This window comes from Poecilia formosa, unplaced genomic scaffold (genome assembly GCF_000485575.1).
Source record: "Poecilia formosa unplaced genomic scaffold, Poecilia_formosa-5.1.2 Scaffold47, whole genome shotgun sequence".
Lineage (NCBI taxonomy): Eukaryota > Metazoa > Chordata > Actinopteri > Cyprinodontiformes > Poeciliidae > Poecilia > Poecilia formosa.
The window spans coordinates 269,695-280,553 of NW_006799986.1; the positions used below are offsets into that span (position 1 = coordinate 269,695).

A 10,859-nucleotide genomic window follows, 5' to 3' on the forward strand; every position below is an offset into this window, starting at 1 on the left:
AAACTACGGTGGCAAAGCGGCACAAACACATGAATGATGGAAACTCCAATTCTCACGAAAATAAATGCAACAGAAAAGTGAAAGCAAACGGAAAAATGCTGAATGTAAACTCGCTCCAGTGAAGCAGAAGTCCTCCAGACCACTAGGGGGAGGTAACCGACAAATCAGCTGGAAACGGAAGAAAGTTAAACGAAAAGGTTCGTTATACTTCACGTCTTTCTACAATCATAGAACAGCGCTGTCTGTGTGAAGGTGGTGTGAAGGCAATAGGGATGCAGTGTGAAGGTGGTGTGAAGGCAGTGTGAAGGTGGTAAATCTCTGCTACGTTTAGATGAGATGAATGAGTTCATCTCAGACCAACAGGAAGCGTCGACTCGATGAGTTTGGATTTGCTCTCGGAGTCGAACTCGGCTGTTTTGCATTCATGGGATCGGAGAATCCGATGAAGGATTATTTGTTTGGCCGAGTCGTTTATGCGGAACATCGTCCAGGAAGTCTGTGGAATCAGAGGAATAAAGACCCTTCATTGAGCTGCTTAAAGTGACTCTGATTCAGCAGGCTGGAGGTCAGATGATGGATTAAGGCATGAAGTGACTGTATGTTCACTTCAGTCACAGTGATGTCTGCTTTTTAAAATGTAAATCAGAAACTTCCTTGCATTGCTGCTACATCACACACTCTGTTTGGCCCTCTACCAGCGGCTCCTATGGCTTTGTGTTCCTCTGAAAGTGGCCTTTGTCCTCCAGTTTTGTTGATTTTTCTCCATGTGTGGGAGGAATTTTCTTGTCTTCTCTCTGATACTTGGCAGGGCGATGAAGCATTTGGTCTTGGCAACATTGAAAAGCCCCCCCAAAGACTCTCTCTGGGGGCTTTTGTAGCCTTTCAGTGCACTTCCCAGTGATGGACAGGCAGCTCGGCTCGCCCACATTTCATCCCTTTTCCTCCAAAATGTCCTTTGTTGATTTTTCGTGGTTCCCTTTTCTTCCTTTCAGGACTTTTTCATGAAAAGTCGGATGCTTCGGGGCCGTGAGGGTAATTGCTGTCACGGTGGAGCAGGAGTTAGTCGGGCTCCCACGTCACCCAATCATGTTTTCATCATCAGGAGAAGTTTTTTTCTTTGGGGACGTAATAAATCTCCCCTTTGACGTGCTACATTTCCTCTGAATGCAGCGCGAAGAAAGACCCCAGGATTTATTTTCCTCTCTTTACTTGAACACCAAGCCTTGTAACAAGCTGAGGCAGATCATTGTTGCTGCTTCGCCCTCACTGGTCCTGCAGCGGAGCGGTTTGCACACCAACACATTCCGATGCTGCAGAGGAATTCCAGAGGTATTCACACCGGCATGCGCGTCTTACTGGACTGAGAGGGAAATGATCTGAGGATGCTTTGCTGTAAGAAACTGTGGCTGCGCTAACACTGATATGCTAATCGTCAAGAGTAGCTCACTAATGTTAAGCACTTCAAAACATCGTATTTAGCTGAAGTTGATGCTACAGCGCTATAAAAATACTTTATGTAGCAGCAGATAATGCTAATGTCCCATAAAAACACTTAGCACAAGCTAATGCTAAACTTCTAACTTTAACATAACCACGTGCTGGTGATACATAGCATTTTATCGGCACATGGTGGCTACCAATATGTTTGAAATTATTGCTTTGACATTATCTAATTACCATCTTGGTATAGTGCTTTAGCGTTAGCATAACTAATGTTTATGATTAGCACTTTAGAGTTAGCACAATTAACGATTTAGTTAGTGTTGTGTGGAAAATGTATGTATGGGAAGCTAAGTGTGCTAAACATTTTCAAAGTTAGCGCTAAATGAAGAATTAGCTCTGGACATTAGTAGATTAGTGGATTAGCGGATTAGCAGTGTTTCAGTCAATGTTTTTATGCATATTTTGAAGTAGTTTGATGTAACAGAAAATTAAAAATAACTGCCTCAATTTTTTACAAAATTTAAAAGTTGTTTTGCTTGGCTGAGGTGATTTTTGGCTTTTCCAATAAAGAGCTAAAGCTCTAAAGCAGGAGATGAAAACTCATTCGCTGAATAAGTTTCCCACCCCAAGACATTTGCTACCTCTACTTCCTGTTTCTAGCTGGTGTAGCATCAACACAGGGTTGGGCAATCCTGGTCCTGGAGGGCCGGTGACCTGCAGCTCTTAATGTCTCCCTGGTCCAACAGCTGAATCATCTCCTCAGTGCAGTCAGGTTCTCCTGAGTCCTGCTAACCACCTCATTATTTGACTCAGGTGTGTTGAAGTAGAGACACATATAAAAGCTGCAGGAGACCCTCCAGGCCTGGAGTTGCCCACCCCTGCATCAACATCTGGTTGATTTGCTTCAGCTAGCAGATGGAAACATGCCTCATTCGCAATTCCATTTTCCCAGCAATTTAAAAGTTCATATAACAATTGGACGGACACATAACTGCTAAGGAAGGTAATAGACTCTCTGAGGCCAACATAATAATAATAATAATAATAATAATAATAATAATAAAAATTATATTATGTACCGACCTTTTAATGCTCCACAGAAACTATTGATTTCCCAGGAAATGAGCTTGACAATAAAGTCTACATAAATGCGTCTCTGTGACGGTAGCTGAGTCATTAGTTCCCTAACCCCCCCACCAGGCTGGCTGGCTGGCTGGCTGTCTGTCCGTCCGTCCGTCCGTCTGTCTGTCTGTCTGTCCGTCTGTCGTGACATCAGCCTCCTGGACCCCACCAGTCTGTGCNGTCTGTCGTGACATCAGCCTCCTGGACCCCACCAGTCTGTGCAGCTCGTGTGTTTAACTCGCCAGGCGCCGCTCTGCCACGTTCAGCTGAAACCGACTGATTCTTGCTGGGTTAAAGTCACATGTCTGGAATTTGTTGCATCTGTTTTTCATTAGTTGGATGATTTAATTTTGCTCAAACACTCATAAGTTCATCATGTTGACATCACAGCCTCCTCCCTTCAGGGTCTCTGTCTCTCAGCGTCATTATGAACTTTCTCTGTTTTTATCCTCATGCAGCTTCATTTGTTCAGTGAAATATTCAGATATTTCACAGGGTTCTGGTTCTGGTTCTGGTCTCCATCACTTCTCTTCTCTTGGTCCAGATAATCACCCTTCTGTCCAGCTCAGGCTGCTGCTCTGCAGGAGTTAAAATCCTGGAGTTCAGCTTCACATTTTCTCAGGACTTTTCCTGATAACTGGTGAGAAAACAGATGGAAATGTTTTTGTTTTTGTGCTTAAAGTGAATCACGTTTCTCTTTTGTTTGATGTCAGATGAAAAGAAACTCAAAAGATTTGTTACCATTTTGGCTTTTTATATTTTTTCCACTGTTCTTTCCCATTTGTTTGTTTTATTTCCTATTTTCCTTTTCTCTTGTTTTTTTTTAGCTTTTTTTTTTAGCCCATGTTCTCCCTTTGCTTCATGTTTTTCTTCTTTTCCTCTTTTTTATTAGTAAATTTTTCTTTAAATTTTTTTTTTTGGCTCTAGTGGCCTTTATTTGATAGTTAGTTGACAGGAAGGTGGGTAATGAGACACGGGGGAAGACAAGCAGCAAAGGTTGAACCTGTGAATCGAGCCTGCGACGGCTGCGTGGAGGACTAGGGCCTCCATATGTGGGTTGTGCTGAACCCCTGCGCCACCACAGCACGCCCCTTTTAATCATTTTTGTGTGATTATTTTACTGCCTTGGTTTTGCTGTATTCATTTCTAGAGTTATATTAGGATGATTCTCAGTAACGATCGTTTGCCTGTCATGTTTCCAGTAGATTTTTGGATGGATTCGTTTCCATCTGTTGATGTTGAACTCAACCTGCTCAGCTCCTCGTCGTCCTGTGCAGCTGCTGCTCTGTGACTGGCGGCTTTTCCAAACGATGTAATGACAGAAAGTATTTTCCAGCGCCGTTTCCCATCAGTGTGAGAACTCACTGTGCTGCTCTCGTCTCGGCGGTGGCAGAACGTCGTTTTATTGTGAAAATATCATCTGGAAACTAGACAGAATGATTCAGTCTTTGTTTCATAACCAAGTGCAGCTCTGCCTCAGTCTTTCTGTGTCTTAATGACATATTTTAAAATATTTTTATTGTTTAATTTGGATAATAAAAGGTATTTAATGCTGGAGAAGCTTTGGTTTACTGAACAGACCATCAGGTTTTATCTCTGACCTCACAGTCTGACAGAAACGATGGAGCAAACAGTCGTATATTTAGATAAGGTGTTGGAACGAACAGAACGCGTTACTTTAACAGAGCCGTTATCAGGAGCAGCTTATCTACATTCACCTGATTTCTCCTTCCTTTCTCCTCTTTCTCTCCTTCCTTTCTTCTTTTTCTCCTCTTTCTCTCCTTCCTTTCTTCCTTTTCTCCTGTTCTTCCTCTTTCCCGCTGCGTTCTTTGTCTCTGTCATTTGGTGTGTTTTTATTTTACTGCTGCTAATCCGCGGCGCTGCCATGCCTGAAACACAAGTGCAGATTAAAATTAGACCGTGAGATTAGAGTTTGGCACGTCGGTGTTTCTGTGGCGCCAACGGAGCTGGGAACGCACAGCCACTCCAGATACTTTAATTAGGACATGAAGAGGATATTTATAACTTTTTACCAGGATTTTTTAAACTTTGAGTTAAATTAAACCATAATTCAATGAAGTGCATAGCTAATACGAGGTTTATTTGTTTGGTCTGTCGTATGCCGGGAACAGCTGCGCTTAAGAGGACAGATCGTCATGGTAACTGATCATGAATGTAGAGCTGCAGCTAATGATTATTTTAAAACAGTTATTCCGTTGATTACTGTGACCATTAATCAATTCAAAAAGAAATTTCCAAATTTCAGGAGGAAAATCCTGCTGGAGGTAAAATATTTCCTGAAACAAAACCTGAAGAGTCTGGATGAAGCAGCAGCTGCAGCAGCTGCAGCTGCAGCAGAGCGTTTTGTTCTGCCTTTATTTGGCCTCAGATCGTCCAGCAGCAGCTTTTGCTTCCAGTCCGGTCCGGTCAGTCTGGGACTCCTCTCCGTCTTTTCCTGCCTCCTGCAGTCAGAAACCGAACCGCTGCGGCTCTTTCATCAGGATGGAGGAATCCCACATCAGGCCAAGCAAACGTCAGGCCAAGACAGGGACTTGTTGTCCCAAGACGGGGACAGCAAGTCTCTGTCTTGTTGTCCCTGTCCAACAAGACAGAGACAGACACAGAGACAGGACTGTCCTCGTCCAGGCCGGTCCATCGGCGTCTCAAAGTGACTGTAAAGTGGATTTTCTTGACCCTGAGCTCTTTTTGGTTTGCAGACGCCTCATTCTGACCTTCTGTCACATGAACACAGAGTCACTGGGCTGGAAGAGAAAAGCAGTTGTTGTGTTACCTTGGAAACGGTTTCAGTGGACCTGATTCCCTCTTGGTGCCAGATGTTGACAGATGTGCAGGAGCTCATCTGTCTGTTCAACAATCTGGCAGCAAAAAGTTTTTGAACGAAAAGTGATTATTTTTTTTGATCAATTGTGATTAATTGGTCACAGATGCTGAAATGTAATCATAATATTGGCTGAATAAGGACGCAAATTACCAGAACAACGATTTTAAAATTATGAGAAAAAAGATGTTTTACTGAAGAGAAGCTTCTAATCAGGACCTGACGTCTGCTTCTTTCTTCTTAATAAACTTTTCAAACTCCTGCTACTGATGATAATTACATGCTGATAATGAGCCATCGTCATGGTTACGGTGGATGCTGAGGAGACGTCTGAGGCGGTTTCCTCAGCATCTCCACTCACAGACCTCAGACCGGCGGCCATCTTGTTTCAACCATTCAAACCAGCCATACTGGTTCAGGGTCATGACCTTTAACCTTTACCCTGCTAACTGAGGGCTGTAGAGACAGAGATAAAACTCTGGTGTTGAGCTGAAACTATTAATCTGATTAATTGTGATGAAGTGATTATGGAAATAATCGGCTAATTTAGCAATCGATTAATCATTAATACACAGACGCAGTCAGAGCATTAAAAAAACAAAACTGTACAAAAAATATACAGGAAAAAATGATCAAGAAGTTTAATTATTGTCGTCTCTAGCCATATTAATCATTTCTCTCTTAAAGCTCCTGGATTCACCTGTTTGGTTTGGTTTTTTTCTCCATGTCTGTGTCGGATCATGAGTTAAATTGGTCAGAACATGTGAGAACCGGAGCGTGTGCAGCGTTAGATCTGATCTTTATTCACGTACTTCATGACTAATTTAGTCTGCTTATCAGGTATCAGTTATTTATGTAAGAACAGCAGCTGCTTCCACCGCTGCTTGTAACTGAGCCACAGCCTGCAGTGTCTGAAGGGACCAGCAGGGGGCAGTCAGTGCTCTGGGCTCACAGAAAGCCCCTGTTTCTGGAGGCTTTCTGAGGACTGAATCCTGGAGGTTTCACTTCAGGTTTCAGGTTGTTCAGGATCCATTCCACCTGCATGAACACAAACCGCCTCATGTCCGCCTGCGTTCCCCCTCTGGTTCTTATGTTGGTGATCAGATTGTATGGTAAATATCCTGGTAAATATGTCAGACGGTAAATATCCAGTTTCTGTGTGTGCAGAACAGAAAGATGGCCACTATTTTGTCAGCCAGAGAAGAAAACGCCTCTGCGTCTGAAAGTCGTGTTGAGACTGCGGCCATGTTCATGTCCCATGGATCCAACATGGCTTCCATTAACCCCGGTTTCAGAGGGACGTCCTTGACCTTTAACCTCCCTGTGCAGAGTGTTTCTTTGTTTGTCTGCAGCCATGAGGCAGGTGGCTTATTTTATTTTCTTAATAAAAATAGAAGTTTGAAGATGGTATAAAGTTTGTTTTCTAATGGACAAAGAAAAAATGTTGTTGGAAACATTTGAATCTGCATCAGGATGCTTCCAGTCTGGACTTCAAAAAACTGATCAAACACAACAAGAGCTGCTAATTTCTGTTTTTTTTTCCTGTTAGCAAACCATGAGGATAATGACTGGATGTGGTGTAAATGCTGTGGAGTCCTCTGAACTTCTGAACTTGATAAAGTGCTAATTGTACCAGTTAACAGCAGGTTTGGACCTGCTGTCGTCTGATTGGACCATCCTGTTGGACTTCTCCGGGTTCAACAGATTTTATCCGTTTGGAGCAGATCAGAGAAAACAATCGACTCTGGTTGCTCCCACTTTCCATGCAGTGATCTCTTGACTGCAGCTTTCCACGGCGCTCACGTGTTTCCTTCTGCGCCGCTGGAACAATGCAGCTCAGGAAGCTGGTGGATAGGAGCCAGACTGCTGGGCTGGTGCTGGCCAGTGCATCCCAACGCTCCCAGTCCATCGGCTCTGGATCTGTGGAGGGAATAACGGCTCCTGGTTCTTCAGACCCAACTCAGCGATGTCCCTCTGGCTGGTGAGTCTGTCAGGGGTCAGGGGTCAAACCCGACAACACAGCGTCAGATCTGACGCTTTTGATTGTTTTGAAACTTCTTTTAGCAACAAGCGTAAAAGATTTCTGGAATCGCTTTTCTTTGCATTTAATCAAGAGCCTCCAAGAAAACAGGAAAAGGTAAAACATTAACAATAATTTTGGTTATTTAGTTTGTCTTAAGAGGGAAAGAAATGCAAAAGTTTATGTTTCAAAGTCAAATTTTCACTGTTATTCATTAATTTGTAATTGTCACAGGTCCAAACGAAATATTCAGAGCTAAATATTTAGTTAGCAAACTAGATATTTAGATGGAGGCTAAATAATTAGCTAGTTACTTAGCTTGAGGGTAAATATTTAGTTGATATGGTTTTTAGTTATTAAGCCAGATATCTATCTTTTGGACAAATATTTAGTTGGAGGGTAAAATTTACCTCAAACTAAATAAATTTCTAGTTTTAGCTTCAAACTGGAGATTTAGTTTGAAGGTAAATATTTGGTTAGCAAATATTCAGTTTAGTTAGTTAGCATACTAGCATAACTAAATATGCTAACTGAACAGAGAATATTTAGTATTTCAGTCTCAAACTAAACATTTAGTTTGAGGCTAAATGTTTAGTTTGAAGTTTGAAATGAGTGAATATTGAGAAAACAGCTGGACTTCAGTCGAGTTCTCAGACGGACGGTTCTGGTGTTCTGGTTCTGATGGCCGTTTTTATGGATGTTTTCTGACCGGATCGTCTGATGGAGTCGGTTCCCGTTAACCCGATGATGTCACCACCGGCAGACTCACGTTCTGACAGCGTGACTGGTCACTTCCTGTTCTGAGGGGAACAATGACCCGTGACCCGGTGACCTCTGGTCTAACCGGGCTGAGCGCTCAGCCGGCCCGGTGTGACCCGGCCGAAACCGACCCATTGTTTGTCCTGCAGAGAACAGGAAGACAACAGCTTGGTTCTTTGTCTGTTTGCCAGGATTGTTTCGGTTCAGGAGCTGAGCAGAAACTGGTTACATTTACTGCAGTAACTCATTTTTAGTTTTCATTTTATTATGAAGTATTGATAAACTTCCCTTTGTGTGTAACTTCACTAAATTATAAACTTTTAACCAAAGATTCACCTGCAGTTTAAAACTTCATAACTTTTTATGGAAACAAAATAATTTGGGAAAATTGTTTCTTTTGCCTAATGTTGTTATTTTGTAATTATTTAGACTAATTATTTTTCATATTTGTCCTTAAGATATCAAAGTTTTTCACATAACTTTATATTTTGGTCCGTCTGGTGATGTAATTTTTACTTGAGTCGCCTTTTACCAAAAACTGGACGGCTGCTTTTATTTGAGTAAAAATCCGTTGAAGATGTTAAACTGTCATCATTTTTCTGATCATCTAATAACGCTGCTCTTCTGCCCCGGCTGAAGTATTTGCCTCTCTGTGATTTTTTCCTTCTTTTGTTGCTTTCCAGCTGCAAATGTTTGTTTTGTTGAGATTTTAATGTGACAAACTTTTCAGAGAAATCTGAAAAGTGTGGTGTGCATTTATATTGAGCTCATAAATAAAATCCAGTGCATCAAGCTGCCTTCGGTTGATCCAGATGTTCTGGTTCTGACCTCAGAGAAAAGTCTTTCACAGTGGGAAGGTTTTGTTCTGCTTCTGAAACCCGGTCCAGCCGTGAATCCTCAGGTGTCTGTCACTGGTTGAACTTGGACTCTAGAGTCTGTAGAAAAATCAGCAGCTGAGAGAAAAAACAGCCAAACAAGCTGAAAACCAAAATGTCTGCTTTCAGTGGACGCTGACATTAGTGTTAGCTGCTACATGTTTAGCATTGAAATGCTATTTTAGGCTAGCATTGCTTCGCTGAGAGGCTTTTAGAACTATGATAGTCTTTTCCAGTGACCAATCAGATCAGTTTGAAGCAGAAATTAACCCTTGGTTGGCTGAGAGAAGCGGCTGCTGTTAGCGGATGTTGGTGGCTGTTAACGGATGTTGGCGGGTGTTAACGGATGTTAGCAGGTGTTAGTGGATGTTGGCGGCTATTAACGGATGTTGGCGGGTGTTAGCGGATGTTAGCAGGTGTTAGTGGATGTTAGCAGGTGTTAGTGGATGTTGGCGGCTATTAACGGATGTTGGTGGGTGTTAGCGGGTGTTAGCAGATGTTAGTGGATGCAGCTGTGCATCAGATTTATTGCCATACCCGAAACGTGTTCATACAAAGGTTCTAGCTAGAAATTAACCGATCTGATATTAATATCTGTATTGGTCCTGATATTGACAATAATTTGGATATCTGTGAAGATCTATTCAGTCTAGTTCTATGCCTTATTATTTATTTTACTTTAATTAAACTTTCTGAACCATTTGAAAGAAGATATGTTTGTGCAGTTAAATTTTGTTTCTTTCTTTATTTATTTTACAGTGGCTGTTATTCTCCTGATTTCACTGACTGAATAAATTATATTTGTTTTTACATGTTTGGCCAAACTTAGAAAACTAGATTTAATTGTTCTGTAATGTTACCAAATTAACTTAGTACTTTCATGTCTGTATTTGAAAAAAAAAAAAGAAAACGTTTTAAATCAGTTTGGTTGTTTTTCTGTATCAATCGATACTCAGATATCGGTATCGGTATCGGAAGTGAAAAAAACTGGATCGGTGCATCTTTAGTTCCAGCTCTGGAATCTTGTATGTAAAAAATGTTTTAAAATTAAACATATCAAATATTTTCCCAGAACGTTGATCCGGTTGGTTGTGGGTTCGGTCAGAAGGCGGTTCTGTATCATTTGTTCTGGTTCCATCAGGCGAGTTGGTCCGGTTCCAGATTAAAACGCTCTGGCAGAAAGGCTCCTTCATTTCCCCTCGCAGTGCAGACGCCCCACTGCCCCCCAGCCTTTTCCCATCACTCTAAGTGCCTGGCTCCATATCAGGCGGCTCTGCCCGACCCAACCCGCCCCGCCCATTTCTGTCCTTAATGTCGCTGCATCCAGAGACGGACTACAGAGGGATGCTGCAGGACAAAAGACGCAATTTTCCTTTAATTGGATGGAAAGTGTCCTGTTTTTGTCCCCGGTGAGACGAGCGGAGCCGGACGGATCCAGGACGGGTCCAGAACGGGTCCAGAACGGGTCCAGGACGGGTCCAGGACAGGTCCAGGACGGGTCCAGGACGGGTCCAGGACAGGTCCAGGACGGGATGGGAGGATTTCACTGGTGTCTCCACATTGTCTTCAGTTGGGCGAAATTGTTCTTCCTCTGCATCTTTCCGTTTTGGAGGCTGCGGAGCAGCAGCAGCCAGGTACAGCGGTGCAGCACTGAGAGGCTGAAGGACGGAAATGATTTCATTTTTACCTTCAGTTTGTTCAGAGTTCTGTTTTCTAAAAGCAGCTAGAAAACGTCGAGCTTCTCTCTGGAGCAACAGTTGCTTCTCTGAGGTCATCGCTAACGTCTTTCCACCCTGACGCT

The 10,859-nt window shown here is 42.6% G+C and overlaps 1 protein-coding gene across 14 annotated transcripts in view; it reads left to right on the plus strand.

Moving 5' to 3' along the window:
* The window catches only part of tns1b (tensin 1b), a 116,271-nt gene that overhangs the window by 7,155 nt on the left and 98,257 nt on the right, over positions 1–10,859 (plus strand). For 12 of the 14 annotated variants that reach the window (XM_016671578.1, XM_016671581.1, XM_016671580.1 and 9 more), the window contains exon 1: positions 1,150–1,329. The exons of 1 other annotated variant lie outside the window; for it this stretch is intronic. In XM_016671578.1, the coding sequence (XP_016527064.1) occupies positions 1,165–1,329 (165 nt within the window). In that variant the 5' untranslated portion in view covers positions 1,150–1,164. Of the gene's footprint in view, positions 1–1,149; positions 1,330–7,283; positions 7,386–10,859 lie in introns of those variants that run through there. One more of the 14 variants, XM_007552244.2, reaches the window with a different exon arrangement.